This window comes from Carassius gibelio, chromosome A5 (genome assembly GCF_023724105.1).
Source record: "Carassius gibelio isolate Cgi1373 ecotype wild population from Czech Republic chromosome A5, carGib1.2-hapl.c, whole genome shotgun sequence".
NCBI classification, from domain to species: domain Eukaryota; kingdom Metazoa; phylum Chordata; class Actinopteri; order Cypriniformes; family Cyprinidae; genus Carassius; species Carassius gibelio.
The window spans coordinates 16,680,736-16,696,570 of record NC_068375.1 but is presented as its reverse complement, the minus strand read 5'-3'; the positions used below and the strand labels follow the sequence as shown (position 1 = coordinate 16,696,570).

Genomic DNA, 15,835 nt, shown 5'->3' with positions numbered 1-15,835 from the left:
AGGGCAGGCAGAGAGACTCCACTGTGGTAGTCTTCTGCTGGTGGGCTTCTGTCCAATCTGCTCGACTGCGTTGGACCTCTTCTACACCCTGGTGGGATTTTGTCTTGTCTGCTCAGCTGTGGGGGTCCTCTGCTCCATCCTATGGGCTACAGTTCTGCCTGCTCTGCCCCGGTGGGCTCCAGATCTGCCTGCTCCACCCCGGTGGGCTCCAGTTCAGTTCGTGTCTGATTTTGGATTGTGTTACCGCCTCTGATTCTCTGCCGCCTGCCCCGACCTCTGCATGGTACTGTTACTGATTCTGGATATCCCTTGACATACTAGACGCTGTGCTCTGATTACTGCCTGTCTGTCCATTCTCTTAACAAACATACTGCAAATGGATCCGAACGTCTCTGACTCTGCGTTACAATAATATTTGTATATATTTTATTGATTTTTTCCCCTTATTAATTATTTACAAGTTATATTCTAAAAAACCTACTGCTTAGGAGACAACAATTTGTAAGTAATCTACATAGTACTGCATGTATGTTATCTTAGAAGCCCAGAGCAGAATGCTCTAGACTATTGTGTTTGCCATAGATACTGTACTCCAAAAATTACCCGTCAGAACAACCAGAGGGCCATGTAATAAGCCAATGGTAATGATTTAATTGACCTAAATATATTCATTACCATCAATATAACCCTTCAGCATAATCTCTTAAGGAAAGACAATCTTTCAAAATTGTTTTGTTTATTTTTTCGGTTTTAGGTCTTTCTTTATTAAACTTTACTATTTCATATTGTTCTGATAACACCTGAGGTGCTTTCAAACACTTGGATCATCACTTGGATCACTGGCCTCTATTAAATTTTTGCTTTAACAAATTCAAAGGTAAAATGGCATTTCATTGGGGGTCAGACACTGTGCGCAGCATTGGAAATGAACAGTTCAAAACTAATATTATAAATGAAAAGTACTGACCTTATGCAGTCAAACTAACAATGTAATTCAAATGATATTGTATTAAGCAGACGAAAATGTTTTAATTGTCTATTATCATTAGATGTATGAGCCACAGCTCACACAAACCAAACAATTGCTGTTAAAATGACCGCAAAACATCATCAGTCTTAAAATGTATAGTGACAACACAATGTGCCTTTGTAAAATATAATTGTAATTTACTTAATAATTTAAGTGTATATTTGAACAGTGAAACAAATTCCTTCAGTAATTAAAGAAGGTGAGATACATTTTTTAATGGAGACTTTGATTATGCAGAGTCATATGTAAAGTTGTACACCTCTACAGCATGCCTCCAAAAGGCAGACATCCTGACATCATGTGGGCCACTCAGGATACTGTGGTTGTCTTCACTGTAATAATGTGTCTTTCAGTAGTGGAAAATGATGTCATGCTTCTCTGTGAGTTGTATCACAACAAATCAGCCATAGCAACAAAGGTCTGCACCATTTTTTGCTATAGAACCACAGGAATTGTGCCATAAAAACCTTGCATATGTCTGAGAACAAGATCCATTTCAAACAAAAATCATGTAAACATAACGCAAAGACCATTACCAGCAGCACGAGGCAGGGTTGTTTTCTGAGATCATGCTGAAGCATTAATTTATTAACAGGTGTTTAATTAAACATCATAAAGAAAAAAAAAATAGTAAAAACTCTAAAAGGAGAAAATGCATGTCATGCGCAAAAGAGGTTTTTAGGTCACAACTGAACCGCAGTCCACCTAAATTTCATCAAGTATTTTGTCAGGTTTTCAAACCTTATGAAATCAGGCTTTCTCTCAGTCTTGAGCTTGATTGGCATCTATTTATATTACAAGACAGGACACAACATGACCAGTCAGTATATGACCAGCAACATTTGCATTTATTTAAACACAATATACAGGCGTTCTGCAGATTCAAGGTTACTTGTTTTTCTGTGAATAGCCTACAAATGAACACAGGAAATTCTGTTTTGGAGTGTAGACTCTCCCTTGGGGCTTAAAGGTGAGCTCCAAGTCTAGGGCACTGTCCTATGAAAGTGGGAATGAAAGAGGGAGTTACACGTCAAGTAGTAGCTGTGTGGAAACCTTGAGATAAAAAAAAATATAACATCAACACTCCTGTAATCAGTGACCCTCAGGGAAACCAGGGAAAGATCATGTCAAAGAGTGCAAAAAATAAAGAATAAATAAAAATGATAGGTGACCTTTATGCATGATCTGTCAAATTAATTAATTTTCTTCTATTTATGTTGTTTAAGTTGTACCAAATCATGCAATGATGCAAGATAAATAATGCACTTGCATCTATTAGTACAAATGAGGGAAATAATCCAACAGCAGCTCTTTCCAAATTATTTTTTCTTTCTGTTGTGATTCAATATTGTGACGTTGAGATGCTAAATCTTTTGAAATCCTGAATGAAATATTAGACTTAATTAATACCATTTATCATACTGAGGTCTTAAAGTGTCAGATTACATTTCATAAATTATCATGCAACAACTGCAAATACTATTTACCTAAAAGCAAGGCCAAAAGGAATGGTGTCGGGCAAGCTGCATCTTCTGGATCGCAGTTCACTTTTGTTGCCTAATGTGTAATGAGTAGAACATGTTTATAAAACACCTCCTGTGAGTATTTAAAGAGTTGTGACTGCAATGATGATAAACACTTCATCCTGTTTCTCCAAAACCAGGAAAACTGCACTTTTCCCACAATTTGGTTTAGTTAGAATGATATGCCAACAAAGTATAAAACTAAAATAGACTAATGAGCTTAGCATTACAGGTTGTTGTTTTTTTTGTTTGTTTAGAAAATGCATACTGATGGGGTAACACAAGTAACTTTAACTTTTTGTAGAGTCTTTTTATCATGTCATCTCAAGTATGGATGCACTCGTCTGCTGAACATGAACTGTCATGATTAAATATGTAGTAAAAGAGTAATTCAGTTCTGTTCCAGATTACCATCTCAACACACCAGACCCAGACCAAAAACCTCATGCCTCCCTCTACTGGTAGCCACTGTAACATCAACCTGGTCCCAATAATAACAACAAGCATAGGCACCCCTTAATGACAGGAGTGTCGAAAAAAAAAATATATATATTCACAGGACAGGTCAAATATATGGTGATGGTTTAATTAGATTGTAATATTTGTAAATTATTTGTACTAATTTAATCTGTTAACATTAGAATGTTGAAGTGTGTTGTGTAAGTGTGAACTTGTCTTAACAGTTTGTATGTAAACTAATGAATAATTTCTTAAGGTTTATATAATGCAATTATAAGATTGAAGAACTAAATACATGTTTTCTATATTACCCTGCATTTCTATATTGCCCTTATATGTCATGATGACTTTTGCTTTGATTAGAAGGCATAATAAATTAAATTTAATATATTTGCAAAACATTAGAAAACATTTAGTATAGACCCAAACAAATAATAATAATTATAATAATTAAGAATACTATTAATTAAATATTATTACTGTTTGACAGCATGCATTGCGTGGAAATGGCCTAAACCTTATTTTCAACATTTATTAACAGCACATCCAGCTAACAATATATATATATTATATATATACACATACATATATATATATATATATATATATATACATACATACACAGACACACACTAAACACAATAATAAATGAGTGAGTATGCTGGCCATGCAAGAACTGGGATGTTTTCAGCTTCCAGGAATTGAGTACATTTCTTTGAGAAATGGGGCCATGGATTATCAGGCTGCAACATGAGGTGATGGTCGTGGATGAATGACACAACAATGGGCCTCGGGATCTTGTCACTGTATCTCTGTGCATTCAAAATGTCATCAATCTAATAATCAACAATATAAGTTTCAATTCAAGTTTATTTGTATAGCGCTTTTTAAAGTACATATCATTACAAAGCAACTTTACAAAAAATTACGTTTCTACAATATTTAGTAGTAGTTTATAAGAGGTGACTGTCAGTTTATGTGCATATGACAGGATTTTTGAGAAAGATGAATACAAGACATAGTCAACCAGATGATGAACATTATTAACATCAATTATTATATGATGCAATCACTCTTGTAGCAATATTTGTTAGTTCTGTGTGTTGTTTCAGGGTTAGCATCATCTGGGGTCCTCTGAGGGGTCAGCATCATCTCTTCTCAGGTGTTCTGGATCCAGACTGGAGCTTGTGTAAATCCTAGTTGGAAAACAGAAAAACAAATAGAGACATAATTAGCGTACCTGCTGTTCCAACCAAGTAAAATGAATTAGTTTAACCCAAGCTAAAGAATAATAATACGCATTTGATCAGATATAACTGCAGTCCAAAATTATGAGATGCATTGTTTAAATGCTCGGCCAAAGAGATGTGTTTTTAATCTAGATTTAAACAGAGAGAGTGTCTCTGAACCCCGAACATTATCAGGAAGGCTATTCCAGAGTTTGGGAGCCAAATACGAAAAAGCTCTCCTTTAGTGGACTTTGCTATCGTAGGAACTACCAAAAGTCCAGCGTTTTGTGACCTTAGGGTGCGTGATGGGTTGTAGCATGGTAGAAGACTAGTTAGGTACGCAGGAGCTAAGCCATTTAGGGCCTTATAGGTAAGTAATGATAATTTTTAACTGTTACGGAACTTAATAGGTGTATATATATTAGTCATTTAGCAGACACTTTTATCTAAAGCGACTTACAAATGAGGACAATGGAAGCAATCAAAATGAACAAAAGAGCAATGATATACACGTGCTATAACAAGTCTCAGTTATCTTAATGCAGTACACATATCAAGGGCAAAAGAAGGGAAAAAGAATAGCGCAAGCTAGTGTTAGAGGTCTTCTTTGCTTTTGTTAATTACATAATAAATGTAAAGAAGACACAAAGATTAGAAAGCTTGTTAGTTGGTAAGAATAGAAATATATATTATATATATATATATATATATATACATACATACATACATATATATATATATATATATATATATATATATATATATATATATATATATATATATATATATACACACACATACACACGTTACAATTATAAATTGTTTATAAATATACAATTATAAAACATTTTTCTAACATTCCCAATAATTTATCATAACATTACTTTTTATTTTTTTCTGAACATTTAAAACGTCCAGTGTTTTAAAAGCATTTTTTTCTTGGTTATACAAAGGTTAAAGGAAAGTTCCATTGTCATATTACAAACATTATGGGAACATTACTTTTGAATGTTCTCTAAACATTCTGAAAAAAATTGTTACATTCAAAACTGTTAATCAAACTATCGAGCTAAAACGTTTCGGGGGTGTTTTTTTTTTTTTTTTTTTTTTTCTTTGATTGTGCTAATATTTTGAGAACATTATTAAAAACCTTAAGTGGACACTTGAACTTTAAGGTGAACTTGAATGAATGTTTTATCAACAGTACTTGGAAGAACGTTTGTTCATAACTTTGCTGTTCTGAGAATATTCCGTCTTAAAAGGGTCATACGATGCAATTTCAAGTTTTCCTTTCTCTTTGGAGTGTTACAAGCTATTTATGAACAGATAAGATCCCTAAAGTTACAAAGACTAAAGTTTCAAATCCAAAGAGATATTCTTTATAAAAGTTAAGACTCGTCCACTACCTTCTGACATACCTTGTTTAAACAAATTCCACGTCGCACATGCAGGGGTGCTGCACAAGATGGAACCCCCCTTTGAAAATATATATTCCAGACTTTTCAAGGGCCCTCTCTTCCTTTGGGGCCCTGGTAATCAGTACTGGTTTTACCCCGAGTCCAGCGCCCCTGCGCACACGTCGCCCCAAGCCATCGCCCAGTGCGGCACCTTGACAACCTGCGACGTCCCTGCAGTATTGAAGGGACAAATGAAAGGGAACATATATGGACCAATGCAAAAATCGCTCTTCGGAAACCTATGGGTGACATCACAGAGACTATGTTCATGTTTTTATACAGTCTATGGGCGAACCCCAAAGAGCTGATGCAAGCTGATTTCACTATTCTGGGACATGCCCCGTCCCTAAAATTAAACTGTAAATATTATCGGATGGAAAATGAAATATCCCATCCCAATTTGAATGGAATGAATTCTGATTGTGTATGTAAGTCACATAAGTTACCTGTCTTTTTCCAAATGTCTCTGCACCTACATTCAGAGGCTTCAATGATGAAAGTGAAAGTGACATGACATTCAGCCAAGTATGGTGACCAATACTCAGAATTCATGCTCTGCATTTAACCCATCCAAAGTGCACACGCACAGCAGTGAACACACACAAACCCGAAGCAGTGGGCAGCCATTTATGCTGCGGCACCCAGGGAGCAGTTGAGCGTTCGGTGCCACGACCCAGGGTTAGGAGTCAAACTCTCTAACCACTAGGCCACGACTTCCCTGATTAAACAAGATTTACCTCCAAATGGCGAGTAACAAAGACCACAGCGACGTGTAGATAAATTTAGTTTTTTTTTTTTTTAATGCAAGATCATCTCCTAATTTTACATTACAACAACGTACGCGTTATGGTTACTGTGACAACTTCTCACGAGACCCTGAAATGTCCTATGACAGTGAAATGTCCCGGATGAGGTTGAGTCACCGGCGTTGTTGACGTCACTCGAGCTCTGAAAATGGCTGAGTCGGAAGAGGAGGTGGATGTCTTGGTCCAGAGAGTTGTGAAAGATATCAATAACGCTTTTAAAAGAAACCCGAACATGTACGTATGTGAACTCGCATTTTTGCTTATCTCACGCTCGTCCCGTTTATGGCTTACAGCGGCTGAGAACCTCGCGCTCAGTCGCAGGGAGGACATAGTGCAGCAGCCTGTGTAACTTGCGCAGACAGTCGTTGGCTAACTGGCTACTAACCAGCCCTAACCCGTTTTTGCCCGGTGCGGCCAGAAGCAGGTATAGCTCACCAAGCCGCGATTTTTAGACCAGGTCGTGTGAAAATGTAAATGGGGCACCTGTTTAACAAGCACCGTACGAACGCCGAAAGTTTCTCTAAGTGAAACGCAAAGAGCGCCTGTTTGCCTTTTTGTAGCTAGTAACGTTACTGTTAATGTTTTTTGTTGTTGTTTTTTTTTACTCGATGGTCAGTTGCTGAAGAGCGTAGCAAGCTTTAATGCATTATATTTAACGTAATAATTCTCAGTAATTTGCCATGTGCGTTTGTTTTTACCGGTGCTCGGAGTTAGACATCCATCCAGTGGTTACAACATTGCTGCTCTTGTGTATCCAAACACATCACTTCAGTCCACATATGAAGCATCTCATCAATCTTTTTAAAGCTGCCTTCAATGCACATGTTGTTTTTCTGTGTGTTAGGTCTTTTTGTCCCAATGGTTTCACCTCGCGCTTCTCCTATGACACTTTTGTATCTCTGCCAAAGAGGTACAACTGTAATGAGTCAGTGTCAGCTGAGATGTCTGGTACTTTATGCATTGCTGTCTGTCTTTAGCTCCTTAGCAGAGTTTCTTAAAATGGCTTTGTGACTTGTTTTTCTCTTTATCTTTCACATTGTGTTCACAGTGATGAAATCGGCCTGATTCCGTGCCCCGAAGCCCGGTACAACAGAAGCCCCATCGTCCTGGTGGAGAATAAGCTGGGAGTGGAGAGCTGGTGTGTCAAGTTTCTGCTGCCCTATGTGCATAATAAACTCCTGCTGTACAGGCAGAGAAAGCAGTGGCTCGATCGGGAAGGTAGGACCAAGATTAATTGGGTTAGCTTGTTCGGCTGCTCACTTTGCTGTGACCTTAGTCTTTATTAAAAGATGGCTGTTCATACAACAGACCGGCGTTGCAGAAAAAGTGACTTCTCTCTCTTCTTATCTTCAAGCACTGGTAGATATAACCTGCACATTGCTTCTCTTAAACCCAGATTTCACCACTGCGTGGAATGTCAGGTACATTTTCATCATGTTTGTATTACATGAAAAAAATAACATTCTGCCAAACTAACCCTTCACATACTTTCTGAATGATTATATACACATTTGAGGTATTTTTAGAAATTTTCTATTTCTTGTCTTTGATATCTGTCTAAATGTCAGCAATCTTAATCTTTTAACGTGCTGCTGCTATTTTTACAAAGATGTCTAATTTGGGGAAGGAGACATCAAAAGACTGCTGCTGCATTTAACTAAATTTGTCCATTTTCACACTCACATAGGGAGCAAAGAATTAACAGATTTTTCTAACATTTAGTTTCTTACAGGAAACACTAGGTATATTTAATACATGCCTGGTTTAAGAAACCAGTTTTAACATTCTTTACTTTTAATTTACATATTTATTTTAACTAGGTTTTTACTAGGAGTTTTGCACAAAAATCTTGGCTGAATGTTTTCATGATTGTGTTGCATAGAAGAAACTTATTGTCCAGGAGGTGGTGCTGTACTTATTTTTTTGGGTGGTTGTATCCTTGTGAATTCAGCTGGGTATTGATTGTTTTATAGGAAAGAGCTCCTGCAGTGTGGCGTGTTAAACCCAGAGAAAGACCTTTACCTGGTTAAACTAGCACTATCTAAGCATCCTAAAAGCCCAGAGACATGGATACACAGGTAAGAGGATTTGAAAAAAATGGCTATTTTAAATTGTAGGTTTCCAAACCTTTGATTTATTATTATGAAGTTATTATATATAAAAAAATCTACATTCAAATTTAGAGAATATTATAGATTTTGATTTTAAAAAACATTTACTCTCAGTCAAGTGTTTGGCCCTGTGTAGTAAAATGTTTTTGTGCCTATGACTTAAATGAAGCAAGGTTATTTGTTGTTGTTGTCGGGTAACTATGATTTTATGAGCATAAATGAAAACATCAGTGAAGGCATCTGCTTTAGAGTGATAAATGTTCATTGTGTCGTTTTTAGATATTCTGCTCTTAATGTATACAGTTAAATAAGGTCTCTTAAAATATTAAATATTGCATATTATAGAAGTGCTGTGTTCTGCACCCTTTATGTTTCTTGTTTTCCATGTTACCTTCAGTTTACCATGAGTTTGAATTTTCAAATAGTGATATAAAAAAATGAATAATACATGATTAGGCATTAAGAAATTAATAATGGAATAGTTGGATGCGCTGTTCTGGAAAATCTATGTGTTTTGCTTTCTTGTAGCTGAATTAGTATGGAAGAAACCTTGCTCTCAAACTGGCTGAAACAGGGATAGCAGTGGCCAGGAGACCATGAAATGAAATTGTCTGCAATTGCAGACCTCTTGCAACATGTCAACAGTGTCACATACTTAAGTAAAATTTCATCACTACTGCAAGGACAAGGGCAAACCACTTTACACAGATCCCTGGAACACTAATAAATATCCAAAGCTTGTGCAACTGACAAGACCAAGAGCTTATATGTCCCTGCAGGGAGTGTGCAGGACACATTGCAGCTGTCAGCTATTTTGCAAATAATTTTACTATTCACTATGTCAGTTTGGATGATGTTATTGTCTGGAGATAATAACTCTGAGGCATTAGATCTCCAAGGGTACTTTAAAGCTGCAGGGCGCTTAGTTCTCTATTGTATTATTTGTATTATTTATTTTCATTGGCTTATGTATTTGTTCATGATTTGCAGATTTTGCGTTCTCATAAATAAAGCCATAAGCCTGTAGAAAACCTTGTGCATCCAGACGTGGGTTTGATCAGTCCGCTTAAATGGTTTGTTGTGAACACAGGCGCTGGGTGTTGCAGTGGCTGCAGAAAGAGGGCTCTCCCTCTGAACAAGAACAGAAGGATCATACTGAACCCAGAGAAGATGCTGTGAGGAGACCGTGTGAGAGGCTGCAGAGAGCCTTGCAGGAGGAAATGAGGCTCTGTGCAGACGCGGCCGGTCGTTACCCCAGCAACTATAATGCCTGGTCCCATCGCATCTGGGTATTGCAAAACATGGCTAAAGGAAATGTAAAGGTAGGCTCAGTCCTCTGCAGCTTTCTGCACTATGTCTGTGTGATTTATCATAATGACTGAAAACGGGTGTCTGTTAGATTTTGCTTTGTTTGCGTACATCCCAAAGATTAGATTTGTCTTAGATTACTTTAAGGAATGATGGATCACACTGGCATATCAGTGCTGTTACAGGGAAAGCAACATGAGATGGTTATTTATGAGGTTGATAAATCTACCTGAGCCTTTGATGATCTTAATACCTTTCTTCTCCACTAGAATTACCTTAGGAAGAGATCAGATTACAGATGCCACAGTTTTCTGTCCTTTTAGCTTTTTTTATTTTTTTTATTTTTTTTTAGAGAGAGCTGAGTGCTGTTAGTCAGGAGAGCTTATTGGCTCTTAGCGGGTCATTGAGTGCCAGACCTTTGATGTGCTTATCCTTTCTTAATTGGATGCGAAATTAGGCAAATCTTATAGGGCTCAATCCCAGCTACAGGCCCTCATATAAAAAGGATGCGCCTGTAGATTTAATGATCCAGGACTAAACAGACTTGAACCAGTCTGAGCTATTCATAGGCTATTTCAGGAGTAATTGGGTTACGCGGCTGTCATCTTACATCTCTGCATATCTTGTTTGATACTGTTTTCCTTGGTCTGAATTTGGGTTTCTGGTTTACAATGTGGGAAATTCCTGCAAATGTTTTATCATGTACAGTACATGTAATATAGCATGTAGGTTAGATGTAAATAAATCCAGATAGAATATCAGATCAAATCAGTCATTTGAAGTCCGTCTTCTCGCTTTCTCTCTCTTAAAATGATGATTCAGTGCATCTCGTTTGCACTTCAAGTGACTTTTGCTAATGTTTTGGGACAGCTGAAAGTATTGTCACTTACCTAATTTGGCCAGTGTTGCATCGTCACAACTGTATTATTTGCACATCTTTTTAAAGGGAAAGTTCACCCAAAAATGTGATGTTTATCTGCTTACCCCCAGGGCATCCAAGATGTAGGTGACTTTGTTTCTTTAGTAGAACACAAACAGAGATTTTTAACTGAAACTGTAGCAGTCTGTCAGTCTTATAATGTAAGTGGATGGGAATCATGGCTAAAACATACACAAAACCAAATTAAACCCTGTGGCTTGTGATGATACACTGATGTGTAAAGACACAAAATACTCAGTCTGTGCAAGAAACTGAACAATATTTATATAGTTTTTTTTTTTACCTCTGATTTACACAGTCCAAACTGTTAGAACTCTGAGCGTGTTCTCAAGCAGTCGCATGAGGCATCTTCTTCTTGCTTTATGGCTGACCACAGACTTATACATGCATTATTGCCACTTATCTTTTAAATGGACCATTGACACACTATCTACAATCTCAAATAGGAGTGTCAATGGTCCACTTGAGAGATAGGTGACAGTAAATGCACGGTAATGAACAGTGTATAATTCATTCAAAACTTGAACAAACTACAACCCGTAAAGCTGTCAGCATTGTGGACATTTACAATATATTGTTAACAATTCGTTTAAAATCGATACTTGTTATCAAGATCTTTTGTCTAAATGCTGTGTTCTGTTGCGTGAACTTCATATTATTTGTAGCACACTTGCCGTCCATTAATCGCAATAAGCGTTTAATTTTAATAAACTAAGAATCAGCTTTATAATTCTGCCAAATTCATAACAAAATTCAAACAATAAATACCATTTTGGCACTATTTAATGTGGCATGAGCAATCGCTTAAGCACCTCAATTCAAGAGGCATATCATATCTTTCTATTTACAATATAAAATAAACATGGACATCATTACTGAAATGTCTCATTTAATCGCTCAATTGGTGTTCAAACTGCGGAAAATGTGGAAAGCTTGGCATTCGGCATCCATAAGATCATCCGTCAGCTAGGAGCATTTTGCTAAATGGATGCACTATATTGCATATTCATAGTTTAACTTACAGCTTGGCATCTGAACTGAAATTAATTTGGAACAACCTGAAGCATAATGTTGTTGAATGAATGTAATACCCTGACTTTCTACTCCAGGTTCTGCATGATGAGCTGTCCTCCACCCGACTGTGGGTGTCCATGCACGTGTCCGATCACAGCGGCTTCCACTACCGTCAACACCTGCTCAAGGCCCTGGCCAGGGAGCTGAGCCAGCTCGGAGAGACGGAGCTGCACCCCACCCAGCAGCCCAACGGAGAGAGCACAGCGGGTGCGTCTGATGACAATCACCATAATGACGTCATCCCTCAGCTCTTCCACGAGGAGATGGAGCTCTGCACTGATCTCATCGAGTCCTATCCGGGCCACGAGACGCTGTGGTGCCACAGGTGAGAGTGATCAGCCAGTAACAGATCTCCAGGTCTTGCTGTGCTGATTGTAGTCGTGCAATCAGTCAACATCAGGCTGCTTCCACAAGTCTCAGTGTGAATACAGTGACTTTGTTTGCCAGAAGTCTGTCCTTGGCCCTCAGCTGGTCTGTGCTAATGTGTTTATGGCTTAGTTTTATAAAATGATGGATGGTCTGGTGCTGCAGAGTTGTAGCTCACTGAGGGAGAGGCAAGCAGTTTGCTGGATCTCTTTTTCAAGCTCTTCCAGTTTTTCCCCCTTCCCAACCTCATCCCTTGTGGCTGAGACAAGGAGCTGCTCAGTGAATGGTATTTATATATCTTAAGATTGTGGTTTCCCCTCTAAAATACGATATGAGAAATTGTTTTTGCAACAATTCAAGCCTCTTAATGACAAATATTATGAAGCACAATGCATTAATAAGCTCTAGCTTGCTTTAGTTTGAATGTTAAAAACTTAAGCCTTTTTTCTATTTACTGAATATAAGTAAAAAAAAATGTTTTTGCATCAGGTTTAGTAAGTGCATGATAAGTGATTGACCAAACATGGAACCACAACGGTTTATCATGTGAAGTAACACCAAAATGCAATTTTGTCACCATCTGAAATATCACTGTACTGGTCACCTTTCCCCCCTGCAATAAATAATGGAGCTTTAAAGCTTCAAAAACGATGCGAAAAGCACCGTAAGTATCATATAAGTATTCCAAATAATCCTTGCACCAAGTCATTTGGATAGCATACTGTATGATAGCATGTGACAGTTTAACCATTTAATTTCTGTGGCGTAGCTTACATCTTATAGTTTTGGATTGATATTTTTTTTATACATTTATTTTTAGAATATTTATGATACATTTATGGTGCATTTGAAAAGCTTGAAAGCAATCATTGCAATCATTGTAATTATTATACATTTTCCTGTCATGTTCTGTTCCATGAAAGAAAGTCACAAAGTTTTGGAAATACATGAGGGTGTGTAAATGATGACAGAATCTATGTGACAGCCAAGTGCATAAAAATCTCAGTGAGATATTAGATTCCACAATGTTTATCTCTGTTGCAAGTAGAACTGTATGTAATATAGTTTAGGATGTATTAATTTTTTTTTTTTTTTTTTTACTTTGGATAGTGTTGCTTGTGGTTTTTGAAGATGAGGGCATGTTTTTTTTAAAAGTTGGTAAACCTATTCATTTTTGTTATTCTAAAATTGCATTGTATTTTCTCTGCAACTATCATATCACACCTAAATGTAAAGTGTTTTATATTAATATATAGTCAACTGCATTTTAGGTATGTGGTTTTTGAACAAACTCAAATCCAGGCTTCTTCAACAGGCGACACGTCTTCTACCTGTGGCAGCAGTGGCGGAGGGAGCACCTGCAGGGGGCAGAGTCACAATCTCCACCTCTCACCCACACCGATGTCCTCCTCAGCAAGGAGCCCTGTGATGACAGCAGCGCCTCCCAGACCATGGATGTTGACTGTGTTCTTGATGGGAGCAAACACGGAAGCTACACGCAGGACACCAAACGACTAAAGCGGGGACCACTGCTTCCCCACCCCGCACTTCCCTCCGAGCACATGTTTGTCTCTAGAATCCTCACGGGCTGCCGGAGCACCGAGCAAAACCGCTTTGCCATTGCCTACAGGAAGTGGCTGGACTCAGTTCTAGGTCAGTAGAGTGAGAAATGCTCCGCCCACCATGATGTGGGAGAACTGTGATAGGTTAACTTATTTCTGGCTCCAACTGCCCACACCCGGTTCTCTGAAAACCGCTGGACTTGGCCGGTTTGTCAGAGCTACTCTGCCAGAGCAAATTCCCGCTCCTGATGAAAACCCATGGCCTGTCTCGGCAGTCTAAGCCTGGTCTGTTTCAGCTGTTTAGTTCAGGTACTGGATATCTCAGGTCTGTTTTCAGTGTGCAATCCTCTTTCCTCTATCAAAACTTTTTTTTTTTTTTTATAGTTTTGTTTTTATGTTGTCTTCCACCACAAATCAATTACAGTATGCACTCATCATGTTGTCTGCAGTTTTACTATTCCTGCCGGGAATCTTAAATGCACACTATGGTGCACACTTGAAGGGAACACTGAGAGCCCAAAGTGATTCTGACCCAGTTTCCCTCTTTTGTTTAATTGAGGGTAGACTGGCACTTGAATCCAGTCTACTGCTCCTCTTTGAACTTTTATACAGAAGCGTGAATATTTTTCAATGATTACCTAGACGTTTTGGTACAATCAGTAATGTGAGCACAATCATTTTAAAGATTCCTGGAGCCATTTGATATGAAATATTAGGGCTAAAAACAGACATTTTCATAAGTTTTAATAATCTTAAATCAATAAAAACAGTCACAACAGACAGAATTTCTATGCGCTGTCCTCATTCAGGTGAGTATTTGTGTTATATGACATATCTGTTGCAGGGTCAGCATGTCTTCAGTTAATGCAGATGATTTTTGGGGGTTTGAGAATAAATGTTCCTGAAGCACATCATCAAGGCCACATTGTCACATGGACTAGCCTCAGCATTTAAGCACAAGTTTTGGGTTATAGCTCATCCAGGTGGTCTCTCAGATTCATGGGTTTTCATGATGAAAGGGAATAGCAGAAGAAGGAATAAGAGTTTTCTCAGCTTGGCCCAAATGTGGCTGCAGACATAAGATGCTGCCACATTCAAGCCCATCTCGTGCAGAATGGTGCTTATTCTCTGCACTGGGGGAGTGTGGACCCCTGAGGGGCCTAGGTTCACAAATGCTGCTTTTTGTTTAACACTATTTTGAACTTAATATATTTATGCAAATATAAAAAGTGAAATGTTGTTGGCTTCACTTATGTGATGATTTATTAAAGCTAAAAAGCTTTTAGACCGTTATGGTTGACTCACTGTTACTCCGTAATTATTAAACTTGTAATAAACTTTGAAGTTTCGCAGGCTCAGTCTTGCATTGACAACTTAATTCTTTCAAAGCTTACTTGGAGTAGGTTGTGAAAATCTGATTAGATATTATTATATCTCTCTCTTTGGATTAGTACATATGCAAAACTATTCTTGTTAGGTGAAATCATTTTAACATGTCTTTCAACATATCTGTAAGACTTGCAGAGTTCGATCTTAAGTTTCACATCATGAGAGGTATTACTGTTCTGTTTTTTTTTTTTCTGTTTTTTTTTTTTTTTTTGCACATTTGCACAAGAACTAGATTTATGAAAGTAGTTGAGTTACATAACTTCTAGACTGACTCTCAGACTTTATAAAGGGCCATGTCAGAGTGCTTTTGTCTGTTCCTGTATGTCTTGGAACATATATGTGTGTATAGATAACAGCTTTTTCTAACCTCCCTTACACCTGCTGTTAAACAAACTGCTCCTAATAGAGTCCTGTACTGAAGAATAGTCTAAAACTGGAATGCATCTGCAACAAATGCCTTTATATTTTGTCACTTTGACCTGAATAGTTATCTTTTTGCATGTACATTGTGTATTGGGATCAAGGCCACATTGTCATTGTATTTGATTATTTTTTATTATATAAATATATATATATATATA

The 15,835-nt window shown here is 37.6% G+C and overlaps 1 protein-coding gene and 1 long non-coding RNA gene across 4 annotated transcripts; one reads left to right on the top strand and one right to left on the bottom strand.

Moving 5' to 3' along the window:
* Positions 1 to 3,878: 3,878 nt before the first annotated feature.
* On the bottom strand, positions 3,879 to 6,750 carry LOC127998564 (uncharacterized). The gene is made up of 3 exons (XR_008171403.1): positions 6,145 to 6,750; positions 5,660 to 5,869; positions 3,879 to 4,208 (listed from the first exon to the last, which is right to left on the bottom strand). It is a non-coding gene; the product is annotated as an uncharacterized LOC127998564 (long non-coding RNA).
* On the top strand, positions 6,615 to 15,835 carry LOC127998501 (protein prenyltransferase alpha subunit repeat-containing protein 1). Of its 3 annotated transcripts, none has more exons than XM_052592116.1 (7): positions 6,615 to 6,738; positions 7,553 to 7,722; positions 7,813 to 7,925; positions 8,478 to 8,582; positions 9,706 to 9,937; positions 11,973 to 12,262; positions 13,619 to 15,835. In XM_052592116.1, the coding sequence occupies exons 2-7, from the start codon at positions 7,666 to 7,668 to the stop codon at positions 13,962 to 13,964; spliced, it is 1,143 nt and encodes a 380-aa protein (XP_052448076.1). In that variant the 5' UTR covers positions 6,615 to 6,738; positions 7,553 to 7,665; the 3' UTR covers positions 13,965 to 15,835. The 3 variants fall into 3 exon arrangements, with proteins under 3 accessions (XP_052448076.1, XP_052448075.1, XP_052448077.1); XM_052592115.1 differs by having other exon boundaries at positions 6,621 to 6,738; positions 7,859 to 7,925; XM_052592117.1 differs by lacking the exon at positions 6,615 to 6,738 and adding an exon at positions 7,349 to 7,452.